Raw genomic sequence first — 18,474 nt, 5'->3', positions numbered from 1 at the left:
TATGTGACCTGTGGCTATAGGGAGTCCGAGTTCAAGAGTTAAACGGGTATTATGGATTCCTCCTTAGTAAGTCTAATTATTTAGTTGATAAACTAACCGAAAGTGGTTTATATTTCTGTATACATGGATTAGATCAGGATCATAATTCAGATGTGATGGCTGTCTTCGGTCACTGTGGGCTAAATGTAGACCTCTTGTTCTGGTCTGATGTCTTAGTCATCCGGTCATGACCAAGACAAACATCAACATGTTAACGTCTGCACTCCTCCCAGAATGTACTCCACTGCTTCTGTCTGTGAACAAGTATTTTGCTGGTACATTGTGCTGACATTAAGGTATATTTTTAGACGGTTTCCCTGGATATTCTATCGCTACAGCAGTTTGGTTCCGCCTCAATAGTTGTTTCCGTTTTTCCCAGTCCCCCGATGGAACAAGCCTCATTATGATCCTGTTAATACTTGCAGAAGACAGAGTATACACAAGCTAGCCTATGTGCCCTATGTGTTGAACTTATTCTGATCATATACATTTTCCGCTGAGCCCAGTGTTTCCCAACCTGGGGGTCATGACCTCTCTAGTTTGGATGCAGATGGAGTGGCAGGCGATACAAGCTCCATACATTGACTCCATGTTGTAAGGTTCAATCATGTGGCCTTATGGTTCATAGCCCGGTGCCATACCTCACCTACACTGTGACGTTTATATCCAGTGATATCCAATTTGATATAAACAGGCCAGAAGAGGGAGGGAACCACTGGTTTGTCCTCCAACCCAGCGTGTTGAAGTCCACCCCCTCAGCGCTCCCAGAGTGTTGTGGTGTCCCAGTGTGTGGGAGGCAGCAGTGTGGGAAGAACCCAGTGTTTCTGCTCTTCCCTGAAGCGCTAGAGCCTATCATGGGAAACTGTCATGTTCAGTTGGTTCTGTGACAGAACAACCTGCAGAAACCTGCACTACAGTAGCGATAATAACAATCATTAATCTAACCCTTAACGTTGTCATGTTGAAACAACATCTATTTTCGTAATGTCATACTTCGCAGAGAGAAACCTGACTTTCATCTAATGTCACAAAGAGCTGATCTGATTTGTGATAAAAAAAGTGTTCTTCGAGTTGAGTCTCGCTGAAGGTGGTATTAGTGTTCTATCCCTGGCTGTAGTGTTATACTACCTAGATTAGTATGTACAACGGTGAACAGTCTTTAGAAGGAGCCGGATGTGATCTACAGGAAGACAAACGAGGGGCACATTCTAGATCTTATGAAGCAACAATACACTGGCCTATCTACACCGTCACTGGCCCACCTACACCGTCACTGGCCTATCTACACCGTCACTGGCCTATGAACACCGTCACTGGCCTATGAACACCGTCACTGGCCTATGAACACCGTCACTGGGCTATGAACACCGTCACTGGCCTATCTACACTAGGGCTGTCAAAATTGCTCAAAAATGACATTCGAATGTTCGTTTGGAAAAAAATCACGAATTCGAACTATTCGAATATCTGGTTGCCTATTTTACGCAGTTGCCGTCAATATGTCAATAATGCGACAAAACCATGGTTCAAATTAGTGGGATATATATATATCCTATAAACAGCCCAGTAACGTGGAGGCCTAATCATGAAAAGCCACAACTTTGTATCGCTTGCATTTCACCACCACACCTGCAAGCACGCAAACTATAGTAATCTGAAGAAGACGCCCGCTTCTGAATGTTACAAAGTATGCTAGTGGTAACGTTCCTTGCTTTGCTTACCATTTATCGAGAAGGCCTATTAAAATCGATAAAGAAAAAAATGCATGTCGCCTACGTCTTCCACCATGCCAGCGAAAGGGCCAGCACTACGCACCGTTCGGTTTCCTGAAAAAAAAGCTGTCTCGGACTTTGCCGAGAACATTGCGTTACAGCAGCTTTCACCAGCCAGACTACTAGCTCCCTGAGCTCTACTTCGGATGCTTATTGAATGGCATAGCCGAGCTGGAATACCTATATCCAAGTACGGAAACCCCGAGGGGATAAAATACATTCGCTCTTCACATACTAGTCTGTTACACTTGTACCGCGGGAGTGTTTTTTCACATTCAAATATTATGAGGGACATCGCGAACAGACAGAGGCTCATTCATAAAGCAGATAGAGGCGCTTGTACCACGGTAGTGTTTTTTCACATTCGAATATTAATTTTCACGTTCGAATTCGCGTTTTTGGATACATTTCGAACGAATATTCGAACTTCGAATATTCGTTGACAGCCCTAATCTACACCGTCACTGGCCTATCTACACCGTCACTGGCCTATGAACACCGTCACTGGCCTATGAACACCGTCACTGGGCTATGAACACCGTCACTGGCATATGAACACCGTCACAGGGCTATGAACACCGTCACTGGCCTATGAACACCGTCACTGGCCTATGAACACCGTCACTGGGCTATGAACACCGTCACTGGGCTATGAACACCGTCACTGGCCTTTGAACACCGTCACTGGGCGATGAACACCGTCACTGGCCTTTGAACACCGTCACTGGGCGATGAACACCGTCACTGGGCGATGAACACCGTCACTGGGCTATAAACACCGTCACTGGGCTATGAACACCGTCACTGGCCTATCTACACCGTCACTGGCCTATCTACACCGTCACTGGCCTATGAACACCGTCACTGGGCTATGAACACCGTCACTGGGCTATGAACACCGTCACTGGGCTATGAACACCGTCACTGGCCTATGAACACCGTCACTGGCCTATGAATACTGTCACTGTACCTGTCAAGTACTTGTTATCTTGGTGTTTGCAGTAAGGTTTTGTTGTCTTGGTGTGTACACTGAGGTCTTGGTGTCTTGGTGTGTACACTGAGGTCTTGGTGTGTACACTGAGGTCTTGGTGTGTACACTGAGGTCTTGGTCTGTACACTGAGGTTTTGGTGTGTACACTGAGGTCTTGGTGTCTTGGTGTGTACACTGAGGTCTTGGTGTGTACACTGAGGTCTTGGTGTGTACACTGAGGTCTTGGTGTCTTGGTGTGTACACTGAGGTCTTGGTGTGTACACTGAGGTCTTGGTGTGTACACTGAGGTCTTGGTGTGTACACTGAGCTCTTGGTGTGTACACTGAGGTCTTGGTGTGTACACTGAGGTCTTGGTGTGTACACTGAGGTCTTGGTGTCTTGGTGTGTACACTGAGGTCTTGGTGTGTACACTGAGGTCTTGGTGTGTACACTGAGGTCTTGGTGTGTACACTGAGGTCTTGGTGTGTCCACTGAGGTCTTGTCGTCTCGGTCTCAGGATGGAGGCAGACGGTGGGCCTCCCTCTTCAGAAGCACCTGACGACCGCTCCCAGCGAGGAAGCATCGCTTCGTCTGCAGCGCTGACCCGTGGTAGGCTGCTGCAAACACACCCATCATCATTCCTTCAAAATAAAAGCCCCTTCATCTGCTATGTGATTGTGATCATTAAATATGAATCACATCCATCCATTTGAACTGCTTATGTATTACATTAAATGTAATAAAGCAAAAGGCCTACAATCACAATGTGTATAATGCATCACTGCAGTCACTGAATCACGAGTTGGGAAATGTAATGGCCTCTTATTCCCCAGCATGGATACATATTAGCATGTTAGCCTCCCTATGTTACACATTGATTTGATATTGGTTTGTTTGCTACATATTAGCATCGCTATGTTACACATAGCTTGGTTTGTTCGTTCGCTACAGAGTATCACATAAGCACCTTTATGCCAAACAATCATTAGCTGTCTTTGTTCCGATGTCGTCATGGGGACAGCCTGGTTGTCATGGTGATGATGGTGTCCCCGTGTTGTCCTCCCAGCTCAGGATGTGGTGATCTACCTGGTGGGGGACTTGTCCCCCGTCCCGCTGACGGTGGAGGGGCTGGGCGTGGTCAGCGTCCAGGAGCTCGCCCGCGACGTGCGGCAGGCGCTACGAATCCCCGAGGCCAACCAGGACGCCTTCGCCCTCTGGCTCTGCTCCCCCCTGCTCGGTAGGGTTAACCTTAACTAGGGTTAACCTTAACTATAACGTACCGCTGGGTAGGGTTAACCTTAACTAGGGTTAACCTTAACTATAACGTACCGCTGGGTAGGGTTAACCTTAACTAGGGTTAACCTTAACTATAACGTACCGCTGGGTAGGGTTAACCTTAACTAGGGTTAACCTTAACTATAACGTACCGCTGGGTAGGGTTAACCTTAACTAGGGTTAACCTTAACTATAACGTACCGCTGGGTAGGGTTAACCTTAACTAGGGTTAACCTTAACTATAACGTACCGCTGGGTAGGGTTAACCTTAACTAGGGTTAACCTTAACTATAACGTACCGCTGGGTAGGGTTAACCTTAACTAGGGTTAACCTTAACTATAACGTACCGCTGGGTAGGGTTAACCTTAACTAGGGTTAACCTTAACTATAACGTACCGCTGGGTAGGGTTAACCTTAACTAGGGTTAACCTTAACTATATCGTACCGCTGGGTAGGGTTAACCTTAACTAGGGTTAACCTTAACTATAACGTACCGCTGGGTAGGGTTAACCTTAACTAGGGTTAACCTTAACTATAACGTACCGCTGGGTAGGGTTAACCTTAACTAGGGTTAACCTTAACTATATTGTACTGCTCGGTAAGGTTAACTAACTAGGGTTAATCTTAACTATAACGTACCGCTGGGTAGGGTTAACCTTAACTAGGGTGAACCTTAACTATAACGTACCGCTGGGTAGGGTTAACCCTAACTATAACATACCGCTGGGTAGGGTTAACCTTAACTAGGGTTAACCTTAACTATAACGTACTGCTGGGTAGGGTTAACCTTAACTAGGGTTAACCTTAACTATAACGTACCGCTGGGTAGGGTTAACCTTAACTAGGGTTAACCTTAACTATATCGTACTGCTCGGTAAGGTTAACTAACCACGGTTAATCTTAACTATAACGTACTGCTGGGTAGGGTTAACCTTAACTAGGGTGAACCTTAACTATAACGTACCGCTGGGTAGGGTTAACCTTAACTATAACGTACCGCTGGGTAGGGTTAACCTTAACTAGGGTTAGCCTTAACTATAACGTACCGCTGGGTAGGGTTAACCTTAACTATAACTTACCGCTGGGTAGGGTTAACTGTAACCGCCAAAACGATGATGATGATTATGATGGTGGAGCACTACCACATTGGTTCAATGGTTGGTTGGTCACTGGTGGAATGGTCTGATCCACACTGGTCCATACTCTAATGGTTGGTTTATGGTCTGATCCACACTGGTCCATACTCTAATGGTTGGTTTATGGTCTGATCCACACTGGTCCATACTCTAATGGTACGTTAATGGTCTGATCCACACTGGTCCATACTCTAATGGTTGGTTTATGGTCGGATCCACACTGGTCCATACTCTAATGGTACGTTAATGGTCTGATCCACACTGGTCCATACTCTACTGGTTGGTTTATGGTCGGATCCACACTGGTCCATACTCTAATGGTTGGTTTATGGTCTGATCCACACTGGTCCATACTCTACTGGTTGGTTAATGGTCTGATCCACACTGGTCCATACTCTAATGGTTGGTTTATGGTCTGATCCACACTGGTCCATACTCTAATGGTTGGTTTATGGTCTGATCCACACTGGTCCATACCTTAATGGTTGGTTAATGGTCTGATCCACACTGGTCCATACTCTAATGGTTGGTTTATGGTCTGATCCACACTGGTCCATACTCTACTGGTTGGTAGATCACTGTTGCTTCAGTTAAAACATTCTCCTCCTCCTCCTCCTCCTCCTCCTCCTCCTCCTCCTCCTCCTCCTCCTCCTCCTCCTCCTCCTCCTCCTCCTCCTCCTCCTCCCCCCCCCCCCCTTCAGAGCTGCAGCTTAAGCCCCGCCACCAGCCCTACAAGCTGTGCCGGCAGTGGCAGGACCTCCTCTACCGCTTCACCGAGGCTTCTGCTGAGGACATCTCCCAAGGTCAGCATGAGGGGACCCCGACACAGCCCCCAGGGGACCCCGACACAGCCCCCAGGGGACCCCGACACAGCCCCCAGGGGACCCCGACACAGCCCCCAGGGGACCCCGACACAGCCCCCAGGGGACCCCGACACAGCCCCCAGAGCAGGGGACCCCGACACAGCCCCCAGGGGACCCCGACACAGCCCCCAGGGGACCCCGACACAGCCCCCAGGGGACCCCGACACAGCCCCCAGAGCAGGGGACCCCGACACAGCCCCCAGAGCAGGGGACCCCGACACAGCCCCCAGGGGACCCCGACACAGCCCCCAGGGGACCCCAACACACCCCCAGGGGACCCTGACATAGCCCCCAGGGGACCCCGACACAGCCCCCAGAGCAGGGGACCCCGACACAGCCCCCAGGGGACCCCGACACAGCCCCCAGGGGACCCCGACACAGCCCCCAGAGCAGGGGACCCCAACACCCCTCAGTGCAGGGGACCCCAACACCCCTCAGAGCAGGGGACCCCAACACAGCCCCCAGGGGACCCCAACACCCCCAGAGCAGGGGACCCCAGAGCAGGGGACCCCAACACAGCCCCCAGAGCAGGGGACCCCAACACAGCCCCCAGAGCAGGGGACCCCAACACAGCCCCCAGAGCAGGGGACCCCAACACAGCCCCCAGAGCAGGGGACCCCAACACAGCCCCCAGGGGACCCCAACACAGCCCCCAGAGCAGGGGACCCCAACACAGCCCCCAGAGCAGGGGACCCCAACACAGCCCAGAGCAGGGGAACCCAACACAGCCCCCAGGAGACCCACACACAGCCCCCAGGGGACCCCAACACAGCCCCCAGGGGACCCCAACACAGCCCCCAGGGGACCCCAACACAGCCCAGAGCAGGGGACCCCAACACAGCCCCCAGGGGACCCCAACACAGCCCAGAACAGGGGACCCACACACAGCCCCCAGGGGACCCCAACACAGCCCCCAGGGGACCCCAACACCCCCAGAGCAGGGGACCCCAACACCCCCAGAGCAGGGGACCCTAACCCCCCCCAGAGCATGGACCCCCCCCCCCCCCCAGAACAGGGGACCCCGACCCCCCCCACCCCCCCCCCCCCCCCAGAGCTGGTAATGATCTGACTGATAATGATCCGCTCTCTCATTCCTGAGGAGCGGTTCTGTACTGGTCTTCTGTCTGACTGATAATTATCCGCTCTCTCATTCCTGAGGAGCGGTTCTTTACTGGTCTTCTGTCTGACTGATAATGATCCGCTCTCGTCCCTCGGTCCCAGACGAGCCCTGTCTGCAGTATCGGCGGAACGTGTTTTATCCAAAGTCTAAAGAGCTCCTGGTACGTGATGTGAATGTATATAATGTATATAATGTATGCACAGTGTGATTCTGATCAGGAAGTCCTGGTGTCATGAAGTCTCATCACCACAACTTAAGCCACGTAGTGCGAGGCTCCACAGCTAGCGGCCTGACCTTTGACCTCCTGGGGCAGGTGGAGGACCAGGGGGTGCTGAGGCTGCTGTACGAGGAGGCCCGGGGCAACATCCTGTCGGACCGCTACCCCTGTGACCCCGACCACTGGACGGGGCTGGGGGCGCTGGCTCTGGCCCTGGACGAGGGCCCCCACCTCGACACCCAGACGCTGGCCGCCGTCCTCAAGTAGGGGGACCTCATTATCCTCTGGAACATCTGTCCTGTTAATGAGCAGGACTCATTATCCTCTGGAACATCTGTCCTGGTCGTTAGGACTCATTATCCTCTGGAACATCTGTCCTGGTCGTTAGGACTCATTATCCTCTGGAACATCTGTCCTGGTCGTTAGCAGGACTCATTATCCTCTGGAACATCTGTCCTGGTCGTTAGGACTCATTATCCTCTGGAACATCTGTCCTGTTAATGAGCAGGACTCATTATCCTCTGGAACATCTGTCCTGGTCGTTAGCAGGACTCATTATCCTCTGGAACATCTGTCCTGGTCGTTAGGACTCATTATCCTCTGGAACATGTGTCCTGGTCGTTAGGACTCATTATCCTCTGGAACATCTGTCCTGGTCGTTAGGACTCATTATCCTCTGGAACATGTGTCCTGGTCGTTAGGACTCATTATCCTCTGGAACATCTGTCCTGGTCGTTAGGACTCATTATCCTCTGGAACATGTGTCCTGGTCGTTAGCAGGACTCATTATCCTCTGGAACATCTGTCCTGGTCGTTAGGACTCATTATCCTCTGGAACATCTGTCCTGGTCGTTAGGACTCGTTAACCTCTGGAACATGTGTCCTGGTCGTTAGGACTCATTATCCTCTGGAACATCTGTCCTGGTCGTTAGCAGGACGCGTTATCCTCTGGAACATCTGTCGTGTTAATGTCCTGTTAATGAGCGGGACATGTAACCAAAGGTTATCTGTGTTTCCAAGTCCTTCACCACATTGGTTCTCTAAGGTTCCAACCTATTCCTGCCCCAGGTAACCCTGTTGAACACTGACCTGTGTTCTGCTGGCCGGCCCCACGGCCTGTCCCCCGCTGGCAGAAGTGTTGTTTCCCCCCTGGCAGAAGTGTTGTTACCCCCCTGGCAGTAGTGTTGTTACCCCCCTGGCAGTAGTGCAGTGTTGTTACCCCTCTGGCAGTAGTGCAGTGTTGTTACCCCCCTGGCAGTAGTGAAGTGTTGTTACCCCCCTAGCAGTAGTGCAGTGTTGTTACCCCCCTAGCAGTAGTGCAGTGTTGTTACCCCCCTGGTGGCAGTAGTGCAGTGTTGTTACCCCCCTGGCAGTAGTGGAGTGTTGTTATCCCCCCTGGCAGTAGTGCAGTGTTGTTACCCCCCTGGCAGTAGTGCAATGTTGTTACCCCCCTAGCAGTAGTGCAGTGTTGTTACCCCCCCTGGCAGTAGTGCAGTGTTGTTACCCCACCTGGTGGCAGTAGTGCAGTGTTGTTACCCCCCTGGCAGTAGTGTAGTGTTGTTACCCCCCCTGGCAGTAGTGCAGTGTTGTTACCCCCCCTAGCAGTAGTGCAGTGTTGTTACCCCCCCTAGCAGTAGTGCAGTGTTGTTACCCCCCCTGGTGGCAGTAGTGCAGTGTTGTTACCCCCCTGGCAGTAGTGTAGTGTTGTTACCCCCCTAGCAGTAGTGCAGTGTTGTTACCCCCCTGGCCGTAGTGTTGTTACCCCCCCTGGTGGCAGTAGTGCAGTGTTGTTACCCCCCTAGCAGTAGTGCAGTGTTGTTACCCCCCTAGCAGTAGTGCAGTGTTGTTACCCCCCTAGCAGTAGTGCAGTGTTGTTACCCCCCCTAGCAGTAGTGCAGTGTTGTTACCCCCCCTAGCAGTAGTGCAGTGTTGTTACCCCCCTAGCAGTAGTGTAGTGTTGTTACCCCCCTAGCAGTAGTGCAGTGTTGTTACCCCCCTGGCCGTAGTGTTGTTACCCCCCCCCCCCCCCCTGGCAGTAGTGCAGTGTTGTTACCCCCCTAGCAGTAGTGCAGTGTTGTTACCCCCCTGGCCGTAGTGTTGTTACCCCCCCCCCCCCCCCCTGGCAGTAGTGCAGTGTTGTTACCCCCCTAGCAGTAGTGCAGTGTTGTTACCCCACCTGGCAGCAGTGTTGTTACCCCCCTGCCTGGGGCAGTCTCCTGCGTTGTATCCAGTCTGTTTGGTCTGACCTGATGTCCACCGCGGCGTCTCCCCCCAGAGAGAAGAAGCTGGTCTCCTTCCTGCCGGCCTCGGTGGCGTTCGGCGCCGGGGGCCTGCTGTCCACGCTGAGGGGGCGGGGCCGGCGGCAGGCCGCTCTGGAACACAAGCTGCTGGACGAGTACCGCAAGACCTGCTCCGGGGCCTCGGACGGCCCCAGCCTCCTGCACCAGTACCTGGGCACCTGCCACGCCCTGCCCTACTACGGGTAGGACCGCTAGTTAGTACTAGCTAGTACCTGGGCACCTGCCACGCCCTGCCCTACTACGGGTAGGACCGCTAGTTAGTACTAGCTAGTACCTGGGCACCTGCCACGCCCTGCCCTACTACGGGTAGGACCGCTAGTTAGTACTAGCTAGTACCTGGGCACCTGCCACGCCCTGCCCTACTACGGGTAGGACCGCTAGTTAGTACTAGTTAGTACCTGGGCACCTGCCACTCCCTGCCCTACTACGGGTAGGACCGCTAGTTAGTACTAGTTAGTACCTGGGCACCTGCCACGCCCTGCCCTACTACGGGTAGGACCGCTAGTTAGTACTAGTTAGTACCTGGGCACCTGCCGTGCCCTGCCCTACTACGGGTAGGACCGCTAGTTAGTACTAGCTAGTACCTGGGCACCTGCCACACCCTGCCCTACTATGGGTAGGACCGCTAGTTAGCACTAGCTAGTACCTGGGCACCTGCCACACCCTTCCCTACTACGGGTAGAGCCGCTAGTTAGTACTAGTTAGTACCTCCAGTGTAACCATGCGTGTTGTGCCCCAGGTCGGCCTTCTTCCCCGGGGAGATCGACCGGCCGGCGCAGGGCCTGCTCCAGAGGGGCCGGCGGAAGGTGGTCAGCGTGGGGATCAGCCTGGACGGGGTGTACGTCATGGACGTCAAGGAGAAGGTGAGCCGCCGCCGCCGCCGGCTAGTAGCATGATGCTAACCCGGGGTGGATGGAGCCTCTGCTGAGTCCCCCTGTCCCCCTGAGTCTGTGTGTCCCTCTGAGTCCCCCTGTCCCCCTGAGTCCGTGTGTCCCTCTGAGTCCCCCTGAGTCCGTGTGTCCCCCTGAGTCCGTGTGTCCCTCTGAGTCCGTGAGTCCCTCTGAGTCCGTGTGTCCCCCTGAGTCCGTGTGTCCCCCTGAGTCCCCCTGAGTCCGTGTGTCCCCCTGAGTCCGTGTGTCCCTCTGAGTCCGTGTGTCCCTCTGAGTCCGTGAGTCCCTCTGAGTCCGTGTGTCCCTCTGAGTCCGTGTGTCCCTCTGAGTCCGTGTGTCCCCCTGAGTCCCTCTGTCCCTCTGAGTCCGTGTGTCCCCCTGAGTCCGTGTGTCCCTCTGTCCCCCTGAGTCCGTGTGTCCCTCTGAGTCCGTGTGTCCCCCTGAGTCCGTGTGTCCCCCTGAGTCCGTGTGTCCCTCTGAGTCCGTGTGTCCCTCTGAGTCCCTCTGTCCCCCTGAGTCCGTGTGTCCCCCTGAGTCCGTGTGTCCCCCTGAGTCCGTGTGTCCCTCTGAGTCCCTCTGTCCCTCTGAGTCCGTGTGTCCCCCTGAGTCCGTGTGTCCCTCTGAGTCCGTGTGTCCCGCTGAGTCCGTGTGTCCCGCTGAGTCCGTGTGTCCCGCTGAGTCCGTGTGTCCCTCTGTCCCTCTGAGTCCGTGTGTCCCCCTGAGTCCGTCTGTCCCCCTGAGTCCGTCTGTCCCCCTGAGTCTGTGTGTCCCCCTGAGGCCCTCTGTCCCTCTGAGTCCCTCTGTCCCGCTGAGTCCGTGTGTCCCTCTGAGTCCCCCTGTCCCGCTGAGGCCATCTGTCCCTCTGAGTCTGTGTGTCCCTCTGAGTCCCTCTGTCCCCCTGAGGCCATCTGTCCCTCTGAGTCCCTCTGTCCCTCTGAGTCCCTCTGTCCCGCTCCCTGCAGCACGTTCTCCTGGGGCTGCTGTTCAGCCAGCTGTCCTGGGACCACAGCTACCCCGAGGAGGAGGGCGACTCCCACGTCCTGTGGCTGGAGTTCGACGGAGAGGAGGACGGGACCGCAGTGAACAAGCTGCTGAAGATCTACTCCAAACAGGTAACGCTAGTCTACTGTTAACGGGGCCATGGCATAACATCTCACTTTATCAATATGAGTTCCCCTAGCCTGCCTATGGTCCCCAAGTGGCTAAAACTTGCGTTCGGTGTAAAACGAGCACTAGCTGTTCTGCTCACCTTCGAAAGAAACGGAGGCTCGAGCGCGCTGATTTGGAATGTGGTCTACTATGTCGTCACACTGCAGTAAGCTCCTCCCCTTACTCTGCCTGGCCCGCCCAGAGTCTGGCCCGCCAATGAGACACGACCGTGCGAGCGCCACATGTGTGTGTGTGTGTGTACTGTACTGTAACTCAAGTGTTTCTTGTCGGTTCTTTGACGTCTCTTGTATTTCCACAATGAGACTGTAGTGGGCGTTATCTCAGCCATGGTTGAGAAGGAATTGGGGGAAAGGAACTTTGGCTTTGACTCCCTGAAGTACATGAACTGCTGCATGCTGCCTGCTGCATGCTGCCTGCTGCCGGCAGCAGGCAGCGCACGGTTCAGTCTACTTCAGATTGATGTGAAAGTGGAAGAACCAGAGACGTCGCAGAACCCAACGCAGTCGTTTGTGATTCATAGTATCGTCTGGAGGCGCACACAGCTTTTGGCCGTGATAATATGTATTATATGATATAAATATCTATGTATTATATGATATTATTTAGATATAGAGCTCCAGGACTGTAACGCAAGTGTTGTACATTTCCTTGTTATTTGGATAACCGTTCTGCTTTTGGTGTTATGGCGCATAACACGTTGGACTCTCGTCTCTGGTATTTCTACAACGAGACTCGTATTGGGGGTTATCTCAGCCATGGTTGAGAATGAATTGGGGCAAAGGAACTTTGGCTTTGACTCCCTCAAGAACATGAACCACGACATGGAGGAGAAAGGGATTGTTGGCGGCGAATGTCTCCCGCTTGAGCCCCGCTTCCCGCTGCCGAGGGACCACCGCCTCGGCGCTGCAGGAGGCGGAGGTGCCTCAGTGCTGCCCGGCAACAATCCCTTTCTCTTCCTTGTCGCGGTTCAGTCTACTTCACATTGATGTGGACGTGGAAGAACCAGAAACGTTGGAGAACCCAACGCGGTCGTTTGCGATTCATAATATCGGCTCACACAGCTTTTGGCCGTGATAATATATATTATATGATATAGATATCTATGTAGGCTATATGATATTATTTAGATATAGAGCTCCAGGACTCCCGTGTGTTCTAGAATAATTACAGTAATAAGAACACGGCTAAAGGCTGTGTGCGCCTCGCCATTGCGATACATCCACTGTAAACAGAGTGCATGGTACCGTGGCTGCAAGCTGCTCAGGGCCACACCCCCACCCTCCTCCTTGACCCGCCTCGCTCCTCCTCATTTGCATTATAGCTACAGACACCAAAACAGCGTATTTGGGGGAAGCTCAATGTGCGATTGGCTCGGAGTGGCTGTAACTCTGCACCACGGCTGAATTTCGGGACGGTCTTTGAATACTGTGTTAGTGGCCCACTAATACGTATATTAAAGAATACATAAAATAGCATGTCATGGCACCTTTAACAAGTAGTTAATCTACTGTAAACAAGTAGTTAGTCTACTGTAAACAAGTAGTTAGTCTACTGTAAACAAGTAGTTAGTCTACTGTAAACAAGTAGAGTTAGTCTACTGTAAACAAGTAGAGTTAGTCTACTGTAAACAAGGAGTTAGTCTACTGTAAACAAGTAGAGTAAGTCTACTGTAAACAAGTAGAGTTAGTCTAGACTCTACTGTAACCAAGTAGTTAGTTTACTGTAAACTAGGGGTGTAACGGTACACTAAAATTTCGGTTCGGTACGTACCTCGGTTTTGAGGTCACGGTTCGGTTCATTTTCGGTACAGCTAAATAATATAAATGTGCTTCATAACATGTGCTTCAAGTTGTTCATAACACACTTTTGTGCTTTTTACAATAGGAACATTAGACAATACAAAAATAGAATTCTGCTCAAAAATATAAAGATTCTGAAATGTAGAAATAAAAATAAATAACATTGGCTCAGACTGTTTTTAAAAAAAAAATATTATCTAATGAGCAACAATGAACAATTGCAACACTAAACAGTTTCAATTTGTTGCTCAGATTAAATAACATGAATAAGGCTCAGACTGTTTCTTTAAAAACAAATCTTTTGTCAATCTAATGTGCAACAATGAACAATTGCAACACTAAACAGTTTCAAGTTGTTGATCAGATTAATTTTTACTCCCCCCCCCCCCCAAATCTTTAGCCCTGATGACTTTCACTCAATCTATCTTTTTTGCCAGAAAAATCTCCTTATCCACATTATCTGCAGGATAATAATTTTGAGTGTACATATGATGTACCCTACATGTTACTCCCGTATACCACAATGCAATGCGGTCGTGTTTTTCCGGAGGAGAAGAAGAAGCTGAATAACCGCAAAAACGAATATGTTTAATGATGGAGTCTCCGGCTTTCGTTTAGAAATGTCAACAATTTATTAGGGATTTAACAGAATATTTAACATTCAAAATTAATTAAAAAAAAACTTGAACAAGGAAATGTAACATTCAACATCAATGCAACCTCCAGTTTTCCTCGTGAGTGCCCGGTTTGTTTACATGACGTGGGCGCATCTGTCTGCGTCACACAAATACCCGGCGCATTTACTGACGCAAATGACGTTTAGAAATGTTCAGCGTAGTGTCCGAATTCTCGTTTTTTCGTTCCCTAAATAGTGCACTATATCATTAACACTATATAGGGAATAGTGAGTGAGTGAATAGGGAACGATAGCACAGCTACGATGCTACGATGCACAGCTACGATGTGCGCAACTGTGCATGTGCGGCCGCAGCATGTTCCACACATGCGGTCCTCTACTTAATATGTCCGTATTGAAACTCGTTCGGTACGCCTCCGCACCGAACCGAGCACCCCGTACCGAAACGGTTCAATACAAATACATGTACCGTTCCACCCCTACTGTAAACAAGTAGAGTTAGTCTACTGTAACCAAGTAGTTAGTCTACTGTAAACAGGTACAGCTACAGTAGTGTTCCGGTCCTGCTGAGAGCAGTTTGGCGTGGTGGGCGTGGTACAAATACATGTACCGTTCCACCCCTACTGTAAACAAGTAGAGTTAGTCTACTGTAACCAAGTAGAGTTAGTCTACTGTAAACAGGTACAGCTACAGTAGTGTTCCGGTCCTGCTGAGAGCGGTTTGGCGTGGTGGGCGTGGTACAAATACATGTACCGTTACACCCCTACTGTAAACAAGTAGAGTTAGTCTACTGTAACCAAGTAGAGTTAGTCTACTGTAAACAGGTACAGCTACAGAAGTGTTCCGGTCCTGCTGAGAGCGGTTTGGCGTGGTGGGCGTGGTTCGGCTGGGTGGACGTGGTTCGGCTGGGTGGGCGTGGTGTGGCTGGGTGGGCGTGGTTCTGACCGGGTGGGCGTGGTTTGGCTGGGTGGGCGTGGTTTGGCTGGGTGGGTGTGGTTCTGACCGCTGGCATTAGGATAACTATACTTTACTAAATTGTAGTTTAATGTTTTTACATAAAACTACACCTGCCATTTCTGACCTCTGACCCCTGACCCCGGTGACCCCAGGCCGAGCTGATGAGCGGCCTCATCGAGTTCTGTGTGGAGCTGAGCTCGCCGTCCGGGGGCGTGGCCTCAGCGGCGCCGCAGGACGGGGCGGGCGGCGAGGAGGCGGCCCCCCGGCCGGAGGAGGAGGAGCCGGGGAAGGGGCGTGGCGGGAGGCGGGGCCGGCTGAGCAGGCAGGACAGCGTGGTGTGCAGCCGCGTGCAGAACCTCAGCACCATCAGCTACGTGGACACCGGTAAGAGGGGGGGGGCACCACCAGCTACGTGGACACCGGTAAGAGGGGGGGGGCACCACCAGCTACGTGGACACCGGTAAGAGGGGGGGGGCACCACCAGCTACGTGGACACCGGTAAGAGGGGGGGGGCACCACCAGCTACGTGGACACCGGTAAGAGGGGGGGGGCACCACCAGCTACGTGGACACCGGTAAGAGGGGGGGAGGGGGGGGCACCACCAGCTACGTGGACACCGGTAAGAGGGGGGGGGCACCACCAGCTACGTGGACACCGGTAAGAGGGGGGGGGCACCACCAGCTACGTGGACACCGGTAAGAGGGGGGGGGGCACCACCAGCTACGTGGACACCGGTAAGAGGGGGGGGGCACCACCAGCTACGTGGACACCGGTAAGAGGGGGGGGGCACCACCAGCTACGTGGACACCGGTAAGAGGGGGGGGGCACCACCAGCTACGTGGACACCGGTAAGAGGGGGGGGGCACCACCAGCTACGTGGACACCGTTAAGAGGGGGGGGGCACCACCAGCTACGTGGACACCGTTAAGAGGGGGGGGGCACCACCAGCTACGTGGACACCGGTAACAGGGGGGGGCACCATCAGGCACTGGTCAGGAGGGGGGGGGGGGGCACTGGTCAGGTCAGGAGGGGGGGGACACTGGTCAGGAGGGGGGGGACACTGGTCAGGAGGGGGGGGGGGCACTGGTCAGGTCAGGGGGGGGGGGGGGGGACACTGGTCAGGAGGGGGGGGCACTGGTCAGGTCAGGAGGGGGGGGCACTGGTCAGGTCAGGAGGGGGGGCACTGGTCAGGTCAGGGGGGGGGGGGACACTGGTCAGGAGGGGGGGGCACTGGTCAGGTTAGGGGGGGGGGGGCACTGGTCAGGTCAGGAGGGGGGGCACTGGTCAGGAGGGGGGGCACTGGTCAGGTTAGGGGGGGGGGCACTGGTCAGGTCAGGAGGGGGGGCACTGGTCAGGTCAGGAGGGGGGGCACTGGTCAGGTCAGGAGGGGGGGCACTGGTCAGGTCAGGAGGGGGGGATATCTTCGTTTTTTCTCCTCCTTCCGTCTTTCCTTCATTTCTGGTTCTTCTTTTAGTCCCAACGTTTGTCTCCCCCCCCCCCCCCCCCCTCAGCCTACTGGACCGACACATTCACAATCAAACCAGAACCTCCCTGTCTCCCCCCCCCCTCTCCCCCCCCTGTCTCCTCCCTGTCTCCTCTCCCTCCCTGTCTCCCCCCCCCTCTTCCCCCCCTGTCTCCTCCCTGTCTCCTCTCCCTCCCTGTCTCCCCCCCCCTCTTCCCCCCCTGTCTCCTCCCTGTCTCCTCTCCCTCCCTGTCTCCCCCCCCCTCTTCCCCCCCTGTCTCCTCCCTGTCTCCTCTCCCTCCCTGTCTCCCCCGCCCTCTCCCCCCCCTGTCTCCCCCCTCTCCCCCCTCTCCCCCCTCTCCCCCCTCTCAGGTAAGGAGATCAAGCGTCTGAAGCCACGCCGCGCCGCCTCCTTCTTCTCCCGTCAGAACACGGCCCCCGCCTACGCCACCGTGCAGGGGGGGGACGGCCTGGAGCAGGGCTAGACCCCCCAGGGCTAGACCCCCCAGGGCTAGACCCCCCAGGGCTAGACCCCCCAGGGCTAGACCCCGCCAGGGCTAGACCCCCCAGGGCCCCACTGACCAAACCTGTACATTATAAATACTGAAGAGAACCAAGAGGACCAGACCCCACGGCCCCCAGGGGCCCCCCAGGGCCCCCAGGGCCAGCAGGGAGACCGAGGGGGGCTCCCGTCTGGAAGGGGTGGGAGGGAATGGGGAGGGGTAGGAATGTATATATTTGGATTCTGTTAATGTGATGTAAGGAGTCAGAGGGGAGGGGTATCAGAGAGGGGGTATCAGATGTTATCTGTCAGAGGGGGGGTATCAGAGGGGGGGTATCAGAGGGGGGGTATCAGAGGGGGGGTATCAGAGGGGGGGTATCAGATGTTACCTGTCAGAGGGGGGGTATCAGATGTTACCTGTCAGAGGGGGGGTATCAGATGTTACCTGTCAGAGGGGGGGTATCAGAGGGGGGGTATCAGAGAGGTGGTATCAGATGTTATCTGTCAGAGGGGGGGTATCAGATGTTATCTGTCAGAGGGGGGGTATCAGAGAGGTGGTATCAGATGTTATCTGTCAGAGGGGGGGTATCAGAGGGGGGGTATCAGATGCTATCTGTCAGAGGGGGGGTATCAGAGAGGTGGTATCAGATGTTATCTGTCAGAGGGGGGGTATCAGAGAGGTGGTATCAGATGTTATCTGTCAGAGGGGGGGTATCAGAGAGGTGGTATCGGATGTTATCTGTCAGAGGGGGGGTATCAGAGAGGTGGTATCAGATGTTATCTGTCAGAGGGGGGGTATCAGAGAGGTGGTATCAGATGTTACCTGTCAGAGGGGGGGTATCAGATGTTATCTGTCAGAGGGGGGGTATCAGAGAGGTGGTATCAGATGTTATCTGTCAGGGGGGGGGTATCCAGCTGACTGAGGCGGGGGTTGGAGGTCCAGAAGCCGTATCAGTGGAGCTGTGATGGTAGGCTGTAGCTCAGCCGTCTCAACACCTAACCTCACCTCTGCTGAAGCTGCTCTGTTAACTAAGAGAAGAGATGTGTCTGTCATGACTAACCACACTTTCTACATTTGTCTAACCTTCACTCAAACTGCTGTTCTAACTGAAACCTGCTGCCATTTTACTGTAGTCAGAACAACCTTTTGTACCATTTCTACTTAATATTAATGATTCAACTCTTAAACTGAAATGTGCCGTTTTATAGTTGAACTGTTATGCAGAGCTACAGGATTAAGATGCATCAACTACATTCTTTTGATTATACTATTTAAATCACATTCTATGAATTAAACTACATAAGGTGAAGCATCTGGTGAATCAAGTGACCATGCCTTAAATCCTGTGGGATACTGAATCATC

General features: G+C 53.2%; 1 protein-coding gene across 1 annotated transcript; it reads left to right on the top strand.

Annotated features, from left to right (window-relative positions):
• Positions 1 to 3,273: 3,273 nt before the first annotated feature.
• On the top strand, positions 3,274 to 17,317 carry frmd8 (FERM domain containing 8). The gene is made up of 10 exons (XM_030361963.1): positions 3,274 to 3,390; positions 3,848 to 4,018; positions 5,895 to 5,996; positions 7,278 to 7,336; positions 7,490 to 7,656; positions 9,669 to 9,875; positions 10,433 to 10,556; positions 11,546 to 11,695; positions 15,299 to 15,530; positions 16,981 to 17,317. The coding sequence occupies exons 1-10, from the start codon at positions 3,300 to 3,302 to the stop codon at positions 17,091 to 17,093; spliced, it is 1,416 nt and encodes a 471-aa protein (XP_030217823.1). The 5' UTR covers positions 3,274 to 3,299; the 3' UTR covers positions 17,094 to 17,317.
• Positions 17,318 to 18,474: the final 1,157 nt, after the last annotated feature.

This window comes from Gadus morhua, chromosome 7, assembly GCF_902167405.1.
Source record: "Gadus morhua chromosome 7, gadMor3.0, whole genome shotgun sequence".
Classification (NCBI taxonomy): domain Eukaryota; kingdom Metazoa; phylum Chordata; class Actinopteri; order Gadiformes; family Gadidae; genus Gadus; species Gadus morhua.
Note: the sequence above shows the minus strand (reverse complement) of the source record. Positions and strands in the feature narration are given on the sequence as shown.

Bases quoted from the DNA above. Each gene is read 5' to 3' on its own strand.
- frmd8 (XM_030361963.1), top strand. From the start codon at position 3,300: ATGGAGGCAGACGGTGGGCCTCCCTCTTCAGAAGCACCTGACGACCGC. The intron at 4,019-5,894 runs GTAGGGTTAACC...CCCCCCCTTCAG, and splicing joins GCTCTGCTCCCCCCTGCTCG to AGCTGCAGCTTAAGCCCCGC. The intron at 15,531-16,980 runs GTAAGAGGGGGG...CCCCCCTCTCAG, and splicing joins CATCAGCTACGTGGACACCG to GTAAGGAGATCAAGCGTCTG.